The sequence below is a fragment of the Corvus cornix genome, chromosome 3 (genome assembly GCF_000738735.6).
Source record: "Corvus cornix cornix isolate S_Up_H32 chromosome 3, ASM73873v5, whole genome shotgun sequence".
Lineage (NCBI taxonomy): Eukaryota > Metazoa > Chordata > Aves > Passeriformes > Corvidae > Corvus > Corvus cornix.
The window spans coordinates 31,132,911-31,149,256 of NC_047056.1; the positions used below are offsets into that span (position 1 = coordinate 31,132,911).

Here is a 16,346-nt window from a genome sequence, read left to right on the forward strand (position 1 = left end):
CACCCTGATCCATTCTGATTTTATGGTTCTACAATCCCCTTCCCACACTGGCTGTGTCCTCACAGCTGGGCCTGACTGTGCAGGGCATGCCCACACCATTTCCACATCTGATGCTGGTTACAGGGGACCACCACATGCCAAGGAAAAGCCAGTGCCTTCTCACTTCAACCCTTGTCCCTCCACAGCCCCTCTCCCCTGTGGTGATGGAGACAAAAACACATACCCAAAGGAGCATTTTGGTCTTTTTATAGAAAATGGCAACTGTATAGACACATTTACACGACAAGGGACAGGAAAGCCAAGGGAGAGGTGAGGCCTCCCTTGCAGCACAGGTGGACAGGGACAGCAGCTTTGTTGGGAAGGGAGTTGCTGCCTCTCCTCTTGTAGCCCACAGTGGAACCTCCTGTCACACAACCAGGAGGCTGAAAAAAAAACAATGGCAGAATCACCAGAACAAAAAAGGGAACAGAGGCAAGGAGAGGGGGAGAAGGTGGGGTGTGGAGACCTCCTCCTCCCTCAGCCTAGCCACAGCGTTGGCTCTTTCTGTGGCTGGGACACAGATGTCTACACTCTTGGGATACCACTGGGCAGGGGGATGTGCGTCTAGCAGAGAGCAGGGATGGCAAGGCTGGCTGGGGCTCTCCTCCCCATTTACAAGTCTTACCAGCAGGAGGAGGGGTGTGGGGTATTTCCAGGCCCCCTAGAAGGAGAGGAGAGAATCTCCTAGGTGCTTTGGAGACAAGGGCAAGAGAAGGACTAACACTGGTTACCAGCCTTTCACTCTGTCAGAGAGAAAGAGGCTGAAAATGGCTTTTGGCCTTGAGCCGGGGAAATTATGCAGCATGGGAAGCAGCTGGACCTCTCTGAGATCCCGGGGGGTCTTGCAACACACACAACACAGGGAAGGAGAAGGCACGTAGGCCTGAAGGCATCACACAGCCGAGCATGGCAGGAACCAGGCCAACCCTGCAGGAGTGGAACCGTCCCTGGGTGTAATGTCTGCTGTGGCAGTGTGATCTGGCAGGGACAGGTGTGAGCTGTTATTTCCCCACAGTGCTGAGGTGTCCAGGGCCTCAGTGAAGGATGCGGAGCCATCTCTTGGTGTCCCTGCACCCTGTGTGCCTCTGCTAGATGAGAATTCGGACCAGAAAGGAGATGGCAGCTCCTAGGGCCAAACCCAGTGACAGGAAAAATGCCATGACAGCTCCAGCTGTCTCTGCTTCGTGCGCCAGCACTTTCCTAGGGGAGAAACAGGTGTCAGAGATCCATCCTCAGGATGCACATCCTGTGCCCTGCTGTTTGGTGGAGCTAGGAGGTTCGTCTGCAGCAGAGGAACGGCAAGAAGAAATCCACCTTGGCTCCCAGAGCCACAAGAACTCCAAGTCTCCACCCTGTGGGCTCATAAAGTGCATCAGGGTGGCCACCCTGAAGCTGCCGGCACTAGGGACATCCCCCTCTGACCCCTGTGGGACTCCTCGTGCTGCCTGTGCTGGGCAAGGCCGCTCACCCTGCTGTGGGCGCTGTGCCACGCTTTGCTCCCCTCCAGATCCCCGCTATATCCAGCCCATTCCCCTGCGTGGCAGGTGGGGAAAATGGAGAGCCCAAATAGCTTCCTCATCCCGAGGATATGGAGGCACAAGCCTAGGAGATGGGACACTGGGGGTAGTGACAATTCCCTTCTGTGCCTGTGGCCTCTTCTCCAGATGCCAAAGCTGGGCAGAGGCAGACTCCAGGAGCCATGCCAGGGCTGGCATCTGGGGGAGTAACCAACCCTTCCCTTGTCCGCAGCTCACACTCACTTTGGCCCGAAGCACATGCACAGGCTGGCCAGGTAGCCATTGGAGATGGAGAAGAAGATCATGAAGATGATGTACCAGGCGTCATGAGAGAACACAACGGGCAGGTAGTAACGGGGTTGCATGTTGCACAGCATGAACAGAGGGACAAAGATGACACGGAGGACCACCATCACTGGCAGGAGGCAGCTGTCCTTCCCGGGCTGGGAGAAAAACACAGATCGCTGAGCAGCTGAGAACTGGACATTCCCCATCCCATGGCAGGGGCTCTACAGAGGCTGTCCCTACTGCGCCAGGGCTGTGGAGGAGCCACAAAGATGGCAAAGCTGCTGAGAGACTTTCTCTGCCACAACAAATCTCAGCATCACCACCTGCTGTAGGTTTTCCTAGGTCTGAAAGTCCTGTTGCAGGTGACTTGAAGCAGCACTAGAGCCAAAATACTGAACTGGGCTTGTGGGCAACTGTTAAGCCCTTGCTGGCAACAGGCAGGCAGGCAAGAGAGCTTTGTGCTCGCTCATGCAGTGAGCCAGCGTGCAGGACAAGGGTGGCTGAGGTAAATCCCCTGTGGCACCTCACCGCCTGCAAAATGGGCTTTAGCCAGCTTTTCAGCGTCCTGCGCCATCCCGCAGCCAAGCAGGGCAAGATCCAGCAATCTGGGAAAGGGATTATGCTGGGGTTGTTTTGGAATGTGCTGGGAAAGGCACGGACCAAATTACAGTCTCCTTGGATCCTACCAGAGTTCCTGAGCGACTGAGGCAACAGTCCTGAGGGACAAAGAAGGAGGTACCACCCCCTGTGTTGTCCCCGCAGCTGGGACCAAGGCAGCCCCTGGAACGAGACAGGCCTCGTTCTTTCTGGGGTCCCCTCAGTGAGGTGCCAGGTTCGTAGATGACAGGGCTCACTGGTCTGAGGTGAGGAGAGACCCACGGCTGCCTTGGGAGCTGCTGGGCTGGCGTGGCCACAGGAAACTCCATGAACACAGGAGGAAGCTGAGGTTAGGCCAGCTGCCATGTCTATGGGGCAAACTGGAGAAAGCAGTTGCCTCTCCTGCTTGAGGAGAAAAAGAGCGAGCAGGGCCCCAACCAGGGAAATGTGGCCCAAACCACATGCAGTCAGACTTTCCACACAGCCTTGTTTTGGAAATGTCTCCTGCTGGGTCTTCCCACCATGGAGGCTGTGGCCTGGACACCAGGCAAGGCGGCTCACGGCCAAGACCAAAGGCAACAAGCAGTGATAGCCAGGGGAGAAGCAGCTCCAGGCCATGGGGAAGTCAGGCCCAGGCAGACCCCATATGGCACGTGGTCCTGAGGAGCTTCTCTAAACAAACAGCCTGAACAATACAGGGGGAAACAGCACTTGGAGGGTGGGTGAAGGGGCAGGAAGAGACCCAGACAGGACAGCCCCCTTCCTTGCCCATTCTGGGGAGATCAGAGCAAGGGGATGTGGCAGGGGACAGTTTTGTAGCCCACATGGCATGGCCCTGCCCTGCTCTCAGGACAAGGGTCTTTGAAGCAGCTGTGTCCTGTGCTGAGGCCAGAGGTTTTATTTTGGGCTGCCCTGTCTTTCACCCTCTTTCCCTGTCGCCATCCTGTCTCATCGTTTGCATAGCTGGAGTGAAGGTTTGTTTACAGAGAGGCTGAAATGGAGGAGGCAGCTTCATCCGAGCCATGTTGAAAGAGGGGTGGGAGGACAGAACAACGCTGTGGTTCTTGACTCTAACCCATCAATCTCCACTTAGAACTTAAAGCAGGAGTTAGCTCTGCACCTCCTTCCTGCTCCAAGCCGTGGATGGCAGCCTCACTGAGAGCCGTGGCTGAGGGACCTAGGGATGGACACTGCCTGGGCATTTGCTCCCTGCCCCATGCTTACCCACATGAAGAGGGCAGTGAGACTCCGTCCCGTCCAGTCAAAGACATTAAAGAGCAGGAAGCAGGAGACAGGAATGAAGTAGAGACCTGCAGAAGGGGGAGGTCAGTGATGAGCTTAGTGTGCCCCAACCCCTCATACCCATTGCACAGAGACTGACTTTCAGGCCTAGGTCCTAGCAGTTTCCCACTAAGGCCTGGAATGGTCTCCCAGCCAGGCTGGTGTTCGCATCCAAACCATCATGCACAGTGGTTCCTTCTTCCCTTCAGGCATTCTGTATTTGGTTTGTGTGGCAAGGTTTTGGTAGGGGGGTGAGCTACAGGGGCGGCTTCTGAGAAGCTGCTAGAAGCTCCCCCAAGTCTGACAGAGCCAATGCCAGATGGCTCCAAGACAGACCCACCACTGGCCAAGGCCATCAGTGACAGCGGTAGGGTGATATGGGATAACACACTAAGAAGGGGAAAAAAAATCTCAACATGTGCAGTTGCAGCCAGAGAGAGAAGTGAGAATATGTGACAGAAACAGCTCTGCAGACACCAAGGCCAGTGGAAAAGGAGGGGGAAAAGGTGCTCCAGATGTCAGAGCAAAAATTCCCCTGCAGCCTGCGGTGAAGACCATGGCGAGGCAGGCTTTCCCCATGCAGCCCAAGGAGGTCCACAGTGAGCAGATATCCACCTGCTGCCTCTGCAAGACCCCACTCTGAAGCAGGTTTGCTGGTAGGACTTGTGACCCTGCAGGGGACCCATGCTGAAACAGTCTGTTCCTAAAGGACTGCGCCCCATGGAAGGGACCCAGGCTGAAGCAGTTCATGAAGAACTGCAGCCTGTGGGAAGCACTCACATTGGACTTCATGGAGGACTGCCTCCCATGCTGGAGGAGGGGAAGAATAGGAGGTGTCCTCCCCCTGAGAAGGAAGCAGCAGCAGAGCAAAGTGTGATGAACTGACTGCAACCCTCATTCCCTGTCCCCCTGCAGTGCTGCAGAGGGAGGAGATAAAGAAGTCGTGAATAAACTTAAGCCTGGAAAGAAGGGAGGGGTGGATGGAAGGTGTTTTAAGATTTAGTTTTTATTTCTCATTATGCTACTGATTTGATTGGCAATAAATTAAATTAATTTTCCCCAAGTTGAGTCTGTTTTGCCTGTGACAGTAATTGGTGAGTGATTTCTTGCTGTCCTTATCTCCACCCAAAAGCCTTTTGTCCTATTTTCTCTCCCCTGTCCAGTTCTGGAGGGGAGTGCTGGAGTGGCTTTGGTGGGCACCTGGCATCCAGGCAGGGTTACCCCACCACACATACCTTCAAGCCCCACTTTCTTTTTACCTTGTTCTCAGTTTTTCCCTACCTCACCCCCATCCCTGGCACACTTACCCCATTTGTTTCCCTCTCCAAGGACAGTGGACACCTTAGCTGTGATGGCAGGAAAGACGCTGATGGTGACAGTGAAGACGAAGCAGACGGACAGGGCCATGACCCAGAGCTAGGCAGATGAAAGAAAAATGCTGGTACCAAACACAGGGCAAGAGACCAGTGCAGGGCTGGTCTCCTCTCCCCATGCTCTCCTACACCTGTGCCCATCCCGAAAGGAAGGGCAGGACGCTGGCAACTCACAGACCTTCTTAAAAATAGCAATGACAGAGGGCTGCTCATCAGGGTTGTGGATAGGGATGATCTTTGAGTTATTCTGCTCCATCCCATTCTCGTCTGCAGGGAGAGACACAAGTAGGGCATAGCAGACCCCACAAAGCTGGGATCTAATTCAGTCCTTCTATCTCGTTCTTTCTTTAAGCTTTTTCTCTTTCCCTTTTCTCTTCCTTCTCTCAGCCCCTCACCTTTCTTAATCAGGTCTCTCTTGGTCTCCAGCTCTGCATTGTACACGCGGTACTCTGTCTTGTCCTTCATGGAGTAGTATCGGAAGAAATCCTGCAGAGAGACAGCATGGAGGACTCATTCATGCGTGCAGAAAGAAGGCTGCCAGGGGCTATGTGACAACAGCAGATATGGGCAATATGGGCAAAGTATTCCTTCCAGTTATGTCTGATATTGATGGTTTCCTGCTCACCAAGGGACTCAGATACCCCAAGTATTCTGGGGTATCTGTGGTGGGAAGTATCCCAGAGTGCTCCCTTGGGACACAGGAGAGCCTGCCCTGACACAAGAGTTGGAGGCTGGTAGGAGCCAAGGCTGGGCTGCTGGGATGTGCAAAGGTCCCATGTCCCCAGGCCCTTCCCCACCAGGACAACAGTCTCACCATGTGAGGCAGAACTACGTAGGAGACGATTGCCAGCACGATTGTCACACAGGCTGTGGTGAAGTAACCGATGAAGCTGTCGGGTTGCTGGGCACCAACTGAGAGCACAGGAAGGGAGAGGAAAGGAAGATGATGAGGGCTGAGAGGAGCAAGGCCCTGCTGCCATCTCCCACACAGCATGACCCCAGCAGATCCTGTGACAGCAGTGCTCTGGGAAGGCCCTGTCACCTGCGAGGCAGGGATTACTCACTGGCAATACTGAAGATCATCGCCAAAGCAGCGAAGGTGCCTGCCAGACCCTGCCCGCTCATGATGGGGGCTGTGTAGCTGGCAGGCAGGAGCCCTGCCAGCCCAAACAGGCTGCCCTGCAGAATGGCACCAAAGGCTGCAAACAGGAAAGATGAGCAGACATGAGAAACCAGAGGCAAGGACGGACTGCACCTGTGCAGGGAGCCAAGGCCCCCGCCCTGCAAGGCAAGGCAAGTGTCCCTCCTCCCTGGCTCTCCCACAGTGAGGTTCATGCTTTTGTCCCAGAGGGATCAGCCCTAGCCATGGGGCTGTGTCCCTTTCCTTCCCCCACTGCTTCACTCACAGTTGATGAAGATAATGCTGATCATGGTAAAGACGAAGAAGGGAAGAGGCTCCATGGGGACTTTCACCATGATTGCGGTGACTAAAAACACCAGCCCAATGGCCACCAGGCTGCCCGAGATGCGGATCTGCTGGGGAATCCTACAAAAGAGGGACTCAGTGAGGATAACCCAAGCCCCCCAAAAACCTGTGGGGCTGAGACCAAGCTCTAACTGTGGGAATCCCAGCCAAACCCTGAGACAGGAGACCAGTGTTTTGTCTTAGAATGGGCTGTACCTTGGCTCAGTGCTGGGACAAGAGAACAGGCCAGGGCTGGGTGGACCTATGGGGGCTGGCAGGGGCAAGGACAGAGCAGGGCTCACCGCTGGTGGATGAAGGAGTTGAGGCAGGTGAAGATAAGGAGGGGCACCATGGCGCAGAGAGTCATGAAGTTGTCAAACACAGACTGCAGGTAGGAGGGTGTGACGGTGGCCTCACCAGTCTGGTTCCTGACGTGGCTTGTCTCCTCCGGGTCCACAAGGCGGCTGATGAAGTACTGCAAAGGAAGGAGCCTGGTGGGGCTGAGATTCTGCAAGCCCTTCCCAGGCCATCCTTATTCTTTGTCCAGACCCATGGCCATCCCTCCTGCTGCCTCAGTGCCACTCATCACACCCAGATCACACACGCTTGTGGTCCTCTGCATGCTGTGCCATGCTGCCACATCCACACCATGGTCCCTAGACATGACAGGAGACAATGAGTGTCATGGACAACAGCAGGAGGGAAGCCCTCACCTCCCTGGCAGTCATGAAGAAATTCCATGGCAGCAGAGTTCCCAGGCCAAGGATGAAGAAAATCAGCCAGACAGCCTTGTACCTGTGAATGGGACAGAGTGCTTTAGAGAGGAAGCTGGGCAGTGTCAGGGAGAGGTATTGCTTCTGACCCTGTGGTGGGAAGCACCAGACAATATTTATTGCCCTGCCCCTGCCCCACAGCCCTTGCTAGCCTGGGCTGCCAGAGATGTGGCACTGCAGAGGGGCTGTGGGAGGCCCTCCCCAGGAAGGTACAAAGGCAGGGAGAGACTGCTCATCGGCATGTAGCAGCCAGATACACAGCATCCATCAGGAGATATGGGAGGGAGTTAGGCTCCCCAGGCATGCTTACAGGAGACTGTTTTCAGCCCATTTGCTATGGAAAAGCTGAGAAAGAAGGGACAGCTTGGTAGCCCAGTAAGCATGCAGGAGAGAGGGACCCCCAGATGCTGGGTCCCCCTGTCCTCCCTCACCTCCTGGTATCCTGGATGTGATAGCTACATCAGAAACCGTCATTACCTATCTTGGGGCCCATCTCTTGCTGTCATCTTGTGTGGCAAGAGTCAGCACAGGTCCCAGCAAGTCTTGTGGCTGCTCTCCGTCTGGAAAGCAAACAGAAGATTTTATGAGAAAGTGAGAGACACAAGCCAGGCAGGGGCAGCACTGGTTTTAACCCCAACCCATGCTGCCAGGTAAGTGCTCCACAGTACTGAGAGTCAAACACCAACCCAGAAAACACAGTCACACACTTATTCTGCTGGCTGGGCACACGAAGCCTTCCCTTCGAAAGGAAACTGCTTTCCCGAGGTACCCAGACTACTCATGCTGGCTGCCCAGCTGCCTGCAGCAGGCTCTTAAGGGATTTGTGAGCCTGCAGCTCTCTGTCCCCAATCCTGGGGCTGTGAGTGAAGCATGTGCGCAGTGGGCTGTGTCTGCCCCCCCTGCCAGCCCCAGCTCCCTCCAACGCCCGGGGCTCGGTGGCACAAAAGACACATTTAATTCAGCAGCCTCTCCGGCCAGAACCAGCAAATCCCCCGTTTTCAATTCCACTTCCCTGCGGCTCTCACAGCCCTCTCCTGGGTCACCTTGAAAAGCCAAGGGCGTCCCTGGCACTGCTGTCCCCTCCCGGGCGCCCACCGCTCCTTTTTCCCCGTCACCACCTGCCCAGGCGCTGCACCGCTCTGAGAGCCCCAGAGATGCGGCCCCCGGAGCCCCGAGAAGGGACCTTCCCTCCCCGGTCACCCCCTCTTCCCGAGGCAGAGGGGGATTAGCCGCCCGGAGGAACCGCAGGCCTGCCTTGTCCTTTTCCAGTCCGGGCGGCGCAGCATGGGGAGCTCCGGCACTTCTCGCAGGGCTTCACCTGCAGCGGGGCTGCCGGCGCCGTGTCCCCGGCCCCCCTGGGACATGCCCCGCGGACGCCCGCTGCAATGCCGCCTGCAGCATCCCTGCCCGCGCCCTGCCAGGTAGGGCGGAGGAGGAGGAGACAGGCAGCAGCATGCTGGGATCTGTAGTCCCTTCCAGCCCCGGCATGCATTAAAGGCAGCGCAGCCCGTCCCTGGCGCAGCTGCCCGTGGGGTTCTGGGCACAGCTCGCCTCCTCCCCCGGTAGGATCCTGCAGGCTGGGGAGCCTGAGCTGTGATGGAACCGAAACAGAGGCGGCAGGATGTGGAGAGGGATTTTGGAAGCCCCTTGGGCTGCTTGGGAAAGACAGAGCAGGACAAAAGTATGCCTGCAAAGGCTAGAGGGCTCTACCAACCCGGCAGGTGCCACCCTGTTTATGTCGGAGCCATCTGCAGCACCGCTCCCCTGCCTTCCCACACAGAGAGCTTGGGGGCACGACAGCTCCTGCCTTGCCCTTCTGAGCCATCTGGGCTTCCAGACAAAACATCCCAAAATCCCCTCCTGGCAGGCTGCCGGTGCCTCGGCGGGGAGGAGACATCCTGACCCGGGATTAGCAGAGGGGTCTGCAAACACAACTGCCATCGCCTTGCACACAGAAACCCCACCAGGGCATTGCTTGTCTCCAAGCAAACAGATCTCAACCCAAAATAGGCAAGAAAATCTCAGCTTCCCCCGTGGGTCCCCAGCAAGCCCTCAACATGCTTCCCCTTGCCAGCCAAGCCCCTGATCCCCCTTCCAGCCCCCTCCAGGTCATATCGCTGTCCCAAGAAATAGGGGCAGGGACTGACCCCACGGACATACCTGAGGAGAGAGGACAGAGCCAGGGTGAGCCCTGTGTTCAGAGTATTTGAAGGCAGTGTGTCCCCCTGCGTCCACACCCCCGCTCTTGGGGGTGAGTGCCGGGCCCTGGCTCAAGTCACGGGGGCTGGAGCCCTGTGGGTCTAGCGGCACTCACGGAGGAGGAGGAGAAGAGGTATCGGGTACCACAGCTGGCACACAGCCCAGGTCCCGCTGCCCAAGCATCCAGGGAAGGGAGGAAGGCAAGTGTGCCGTGGAAGGGATGGCAGGAGCCGGGGGTGTTGGGGAGGAGGCAGGGGAGGTCGGGAGTGAGACTCTGGGGGTGCTGGGGCAGGGCGCTCCGCCATGCTGCTTTCCCACCGCCTCCTGCTTCCGTCTGGAGAGTGCCCACATCCCTGCGTCAGGAGCCCGGCCTTCTTGGCAGGCACTGCCCGGCCGCAGTCTCCTGCCTGCTCTGTTTGTTTTCTGTCTCACTTCGCTAAATGCCTCCTAATTTTTTCCACAAAGAGACAGTGCCTGCCAAGGGCAGCAGTCATTACAGTGGGAAACACTTCCAGCTGCTGTTATAAAGAACCCTACAACAAACAGAAAAGGTCACAGGAATCAACACCAGCAACAGGTGGCAACCCTGCTCCCTCTTGGGGGGAGGTGCCCTACCCGATGGGACATGGGAACAGATGCCACTCTTCCAGCCGGCACAGCTCCAACCGCCTCCCGCAGGAGTCTGCTGGTGTTTAGCCCAGCCACCAGCCTCTGCTGGTGGTGGCTGCACATCCTGAGGGACAGGGAAAAGGAGGAGTGATGTGGGGCCTTGGCCTTTTCTTCCTGGGCATAGAGTAGTCTGTCTTACCCCCACAGAAGAAGCAAGATCACAAAGAGTGGGCTTAACAAACCATAGGCTAGAACCTTTGAGCAGGTTCAAACAAGAGATGGCACAATTTTAATTGTCCTTTCATGCCACACAAAGACTGTGACAGATGCTAAGTGACACCCTCGGTGGCCACGTGCAGCCCCACTGCCAGCCAAGCCCTGGGAGCTGACGGCAGGGCCAGTTGTCACCAAAGCTGCCTAACCTCTGCAGAAAAACCCGCACTGCAGGACAGCCACACCTGCAGGCAGCCATTTGTCACCTGGCTTTGGACACTTCCCTACCTCTCCCTTTCCCCACATCTCCTTTTTCCCTGCTTCTGCTGCCTTAGCCAAGGGCGAGTGCAGTGCATGCTTAGCTTCCCACTTGAGCAATTCCCTGGTGCCATGTAGGCATGCTATGGCACCATGGAATTACACCCAGAATCACCAGCTCTAAAGAGAAGCCGTTTACAGCACACCAAGTGTAGAAGTGTCCTGGCAGTCCATAGCCAAGGGGTTGCCAGCAGACTCAATGACAAGCACCTCGTGTCCTCCTGACACTACTTGTCAGGGGATCACTTTGCAGGGATAATATCAGTACTTCCTCCAAGCACAGCCAAGATGGGACAGGACCAGTTGCCTCACCAGCCTTTCACCTCATGCCCTACATCTGCTTGCCCACTGGGCAACACCGAAGTTCTCCTGTCAGGAAGGCTGATCCAGGGGCTCCTCAAGGTTTATCTGCAGGCATGAAACAAGCCCAGCACAGGTATGCAAGTCACACGAAACCTTGGTGGCCATGACTCAGCTGGAAGATAGGAAGCACTCATGAGACTGCCTGTTTCATGAGATTTCATATGCGTGCCTGAACTCTGACCATGCTGCTTGCGGATCCTCCTACCTTGTGCCGGGGTGCGGGGAATCAGCGTCCTGGGCAGCGTCCTGCCCACCTCCACCATCAGTCACTGGCTGCGAGGACACACGCTTGTATTTCACAAGACAGATGAGTTGTGTGCCACCACTGCAGTGCTGAGAGAAACACAAGCCCTCCCAAAACAAGGGTAGGAAGGTGCCTTGAGTCAAAGCAGAGGCTGGTCTGGCTCCAAGCTGGTCTCCACCAGAGGGCAAAAGCAGATGCTAGGAAAGAGTAAATGTGGCACGGGTACGGACTAACTGCCTGACTGTTCCCCCAGCCTCTGAGCTGAAAGGGACACGATGTTCATGTGTTTTGTAGCCATGGTGGGTTTCACTTCTGTGAAATCCTGCTTACCCCTTCAACTCAGGAGCTTCTGAGAGGGGGCAGCAGCTCTCCCCACATGCAGGGCCTCACCAAGGCTCCCTTGCCTTCGACATCAAAGGGTGGATGAACATTGGAGTGGCTGCTTTACAGACCTGGATTGTATCCACCCAACAGCACATTTTCCAAACCGAGAAATTCTAGCTCACTTAGTCATTCAGGCATGGCTCCATGCCTTCGGTCCTCCTTGTTGCTTTTCTCCTAACCTTCCCTGGCTCCTCTCGATCCTTCCAGAGGTGCTGATTCTGGGGGCACACAGGGACTGTGGGAGGGTGAGACACCGATTTGAAGAGTGGCACAAGGCTTTCCTGCTTTGTTTCTGCTTTTTAACTGGGAAAGATGATGCAGTATGTGTTTTTATGCACACTGAGCTATCTGAAATAGCCCCAGGCCTTGCTGTGAGTGGCCAGCTCATGGCTGGCTCAGTGCATAATCTTGTTTGCAGATCTGGGGCTTTTTCCCTTTCCCCCCTTGTCTATCACTTGATATTTATCTAAACTGAATTTCAGTTGCCTGGTGTTGTAATGGTTGTCAGTACTCCTCCTAGCTGGCACTTGTCCCCATGAACCTGAGTAATCCAATCACCTCAGCAAAGCCCTATCATCTCCTTGCTCATTCCCTTTTCCAGGTCACTCATGAATGTGTTGAAAAAGCATGTGACCAACGCAAAGATATGTTTTCACTGCAAAAACTGACTGCTGACTCCTACATCCTCCTTCCTGTTTTCATACTAATTATGGAGCCAAGTAAGGACTTTCCCTCCTGACCAGCAAGTTCCCTTAAAAACTGGGCTGAAAGCTGACTGGAATTTTTTTTTTTGGAAGCAGTGTGGGTACTCTGAGCCCAGACTCCCTAGGACGTGCTGCTCCAGTCCTGGGGGCCCCTCGACAGGAGCCTCCCCACCTGCCCACAGGCCCTGTCCCTGCACAGACACCCAGGACACGCAGCAGATTCAGCAGTCGGCTTTTCCCTGAAGTTCCTTCCGCCCTTCTTAGAAAAGAACGTCATCTTTCCCTCCTCCCAGTCCCTGGGGGCTGGGGCAGTTGTGAATGAATGACTAGAGGCCACACAGTCACAGCGAGCCACTTCATCCTCCCTTTCCTTCTGGGAAACATTGCCCAGCCCAAGACACTTGTTGCTGTTTACCTTTGCTTTCTAACCTTGCCTCTGCAGATGCTCTGAGGAGCTCCCCAAAGGAAGGTGGAAGAAACTGCTCAGGCTCTTGTGGAGCTCACAGAGGGGCAAAAGCTTCATCTGTCTTTTCTGCTATGGTCTCTCTTTCTCTGATCCCTGATCTGTCCAACATCCTGTAGCAGCTTTCCTAGTCCTGGAGTGCTTTGTGAGCGGTTTCCATCAGCAAGTTGATATTCTTCTTCTCCTTTCTGCTTCTCAGTAAACAGCCTTGTGATGCCATCTGCTCTCCCAGCCCTACTCCATGCCTGCATCCTGAGGAGAGAGCTTAGCAGGGGAGCAGAAGGGAGCAGGTATTTCTGCCTTCTCCCTTGACTTGCTGTCTGCAAAGTCCACTGCTTTGCCTGGGCTCGGCCAGCAGAAAAAAACCTCTTACAAGGTGCTCTGTGCAACACCCTCACCCCACAGAATGAGGGTCCCTGGGCAATGTTTCTGACCTGCTTCACCTCGATCCCTCCACTCCTCCAAGGACAACAGGAGAGGCATCTCTAGACCCCCTCTGCCTCCGGGCTTGCTGCACTAGCAGACAGCACAAACTCCTCGTAGAGCAACAGCTGTGGACACTGATGCCGCTCCCAGCACTTGCTGTTATCTCGGATGCCGGGTGGTGCAGGGGGAGCATTAAGCCCTGGTGTGTTTTGAACTGCGTAGACCAACCAGCTGCAAAGTCCCTTATCTGGAGAGTTAAAGGAGCCCTGAGAGGCTCCCTGGGGGCCCTTGCCCCTGGCAGGTAAATCGATCCGGCTGGGCAGCAAATTCCCCAGGGCCTGTCGGGACTCAAGCACTGTCGCTGAAGGGTTTCCCATCAGGTAGAAGGCAGAGCCAGTCTTAAAACTACCCTAGGTGACATTACTGAGTCCCAGGAAGCCCTGGACATCCACCTCTCCAGCGGGGCAGCTGCGTGGGTTCCCAGCCCTGACTATTGCTGGTCAAATGCCATCGATGGCAGCCCCATGAAGAACCCACACACCTCTCTCCTCAGCATGTGGTGAGTGCCCAAGGCCAGGTGCAGTCTGGTCCCTGGCCAGAGAAAACCCCTCCAGGCACCCATACAACCCCCCAGGAGCAGAGATGGGTGCTCCCACCCAGCATCCCATCAGACGCTGCAGGGGGACATTGTAATGTCACAACAAGCTTACCAGAAAGGCAGGGTGGTCCCAGCCCCTTGCTCCTTGTCACTTCAGGCCACAGGACAATGCAGGGACAATGCCGCCTTGGGAGAGGTAGGAAAAGCCCCACAAATATTGGAGCCGTTGCCTGCTCCAGGGCCGGTGGTTTGGGGATGCAGGAGGAGATACAAGAGCCTGGGGGAGGGCAGGAGCTGGGGGGGGGGTGGGGGGGGGGGAAACGTCATTTATGAGCAGGCGTCAGAGGAGAAGAGATAAGCTGATGTCAGGAGATTGTTTGCAGAGACAGGATTCTTCCAAGAAGCTAGTTTCTCTGATGGCACCCACTTAGGCTGCTCTGCCCAGGGAAAGGACCATCCCCTACAAGCCAAAACCCTGACCTGCTTCTTGGGAGGCTGTGGAAGGAGACATGTTTTTCCAGGGCTAGCTTCAAACTCCATTTGTTGGAAATTTACTAAAACAAAGACCCTTTCTCCCAAGGGCAAAGGGAGGGATTTGCTCAGGGCTTCACTCAGTGCAGCTGCAGAAGCCTCCAAGCCCAGGCAGAAACCATCTCCAGGACTTGGATGGTGCTTCCAGGCAGCTTTCAGCACCTCCAGGAACTGCAAGAAGGTGGGAAGGGGCAGAGGGTGACCCACTGTGGGCATGCACAGCTCATACCAAGCTCACAACACCTGACCATGGCTTCCTGAGGGACCATCATGGGTTTGGGGAGAGCCTGGGGGTGCCTCACCCCAAACCTTCATCCTTGCCTGGCATCCTCAGCAGACCCTCACAGCCCATGTCTGCAGGGCTGGTCCAAGCCCCAGGGGTGCCAGCATGGCCAGTGGAGGTGCTGCCTGGGGGCCACGGGGAGGGGAAGTGCTTCTGGAAGGGGTGCTTCCCTGGAATCGATCTGGAGGCTGCAGCAGGAAGAAGCACAATGGGAGGAAACCACGTTTCCGCTTCCAAGTGGAGAAAACCTTACAGGACACCTGGGGAGAATAACCGGACATCATTAATGTAAAATTCAGCTGGGAGCACAAGGAGCAGCCAGAGGCAGCCCCGAGCTGGAAGCAGGTCCTCCTTGCACAGAGGAGCCTGGGTCTTGATGCAGTAGTGGCACAGGCCAGCACATGCCAGGACAGCTATGCACAGAGGACAAAGGCAATCCCAACCATGCACAACACAAAGCACAGCTATGGCTCTTGCCTGCCTGCAGCCTGGCTATCCCACAGCCTTATTTCCACACGGGTGGGAAGAGGGATGCTCCCTGGTGGGCTGGGACAGCGCTTAGGTAAGACCCCTTAGGATGTGGCTGTCAGATGCACCTCTTTTGCATTAGCAGCTTTTGCCCTCTCTGTGTTCAGGCTTGCTCAAGAGGAATCCCTGTCTGTCTGCACTGATGGTATCTTGGTTGGCCACACCTTAGGCAGCAGCTGAAGCACGTGAGAGGGGTGGGCTGAGCCTACAGGACCATGTCCCACTTCCCCCTCATGTCTGCAGCTGAGGGGAGCGAAGAGGAGCTTACAGCAAAACAGGACCAGAGCAAAACAGCTCTTAGCCAGACAAGTCTGAAGATAAGGACTCACTGAATGCGTGGGAGGAAACCCAGGGGATAGAATCCCACAGCCAAGGAATGAAAGAGGGGTAAGATGAATTTTTCCATAGCCTGCCTTCTCCTGGGCTTGGTAGGGTCATATCAGCCAATAACACATGGTTACTCCAAGGTCACTGCTTGGGGAGCAGCACCAGAGAGGAAGAGCAGGACTGCAGGAGGCCACCTGCCCCCAGCAGCCCCCAGGGTGCTGGGATGTAGAGTGGAGATGATTCCCCCTTCATTGCTTCATATTCCTGGCTCCAGGACTGAGCTCAGAGCTGGCAGACCCCAGAAGGAGTCAGGCCAGGAACAACATAAAGGAGCTGAGCATGGAGAAACCTGCATTGAAGGTCCAGAGGAGAAGGATGGGGACAGCTTACATTCTATTTGAGAGGTCCTCAAGACAGTCCTGCAGTGAGGGGCAAGGCAGAAGGGGCTTGGAGGGCTCAGCTCAACCACTCTCCCACCCCAAATGCCATCCTGCACTTTACAAGAACTCCTTTCCCCAAGGAGAGCCTGAGCCCTCACTCACTTGTCCCCAAAATGGGGATGCTTCTAGAAGAGCAGGAAAAGCTGGCAGCCAACCAGCAGTGAGAGCACCTGCCTGCAGCAACCCCCTGCCACCTGGCCACCTCCTGCACCCCACGGCACCTCCACCTCCCAGGAGAGAGGCTGTCCTTCCAACTCTGGCTTCCTCCTTGATGGAGCCAGATTCAAAGGTGCAGAGCTGGCAGGACCCTCAGCAGGCAAGAGCTGCCCAAACCCAGTGGGAGCTGCTGAACTGTTGTCCCCCGAGCAGGTGGGAGAGCATCC

At 55.9% G+C, this 16,346-nt stretch overlaps 1 protein-coding gene across 7 annotated transcripts in view; it reads right to left on the reverse strand.

Annotated features, from left to right (window-relative positions):
• Nucleotides 1–226: 226 nt before the first annotated feature.
• The window catches only part of SLC29A1 (solute carrier family 29 member 1 (Augustine blood group)), a 33,884-nt gene continuing 17,764 nt past the window's right edge, over nt 227–16,346 (reverse strand). For 5 of the 7 annotated variants that reach the window (XM_010391789.4, XM_039568718.1, XM_010391790.4 and 2 more), the window contains 12 exons: nt 7,811–7,893; nt 7,274–7,355; nt 6,863–7,035; nt 6,502–6,641; nt 6,160–6,294; nt 5,910–6,007; nt 5,491–5,581; nt 5,274–5,362; nt 5,030–5,138; nt 3,666–3,751; nt 1,800–1,999; nt 1,128–1,239 (listed from right to left, as the gene is read on the reverse strand). In XM_010391789.4, the coding sequence (XP_010390091.2) occupies nt 1,128–1,239; nt 1,800–1,999; nt 3,666–3,751; nt 5,030–5,138; nt 5,274–5,362; nt 5,491–5,581; nt 5,910–6,007; nt 6,160–6,294; nt 6,502–6,641; nt 6,863–7,035; nt 7,274–7,355; nt 7,811–7,839 (1,344 nt within the window). In that variant the 5' untranslated portion in view covers nt 7,840–7,893. Of the gene's footprint in view, nt 1,240–1,799; nt 2,000–3,665; nt 3,752–5,029; nt 5,139–5,273; nt 5,363–5,490; nt 5,582–5,909; nt 6,008–6,159; nt 6,295–6,501; nt 6,642–6,862; nt 7,036–7,273; nt 7,356–7,810; nt 7,894–8,587; nt 8,703–9,493; nt 9,857–16,346 lie in introns of those variants that run through there. The other 2 variants (XM_039568715.1, XM_010391791.4) reach the window with 2 other exon arrangements.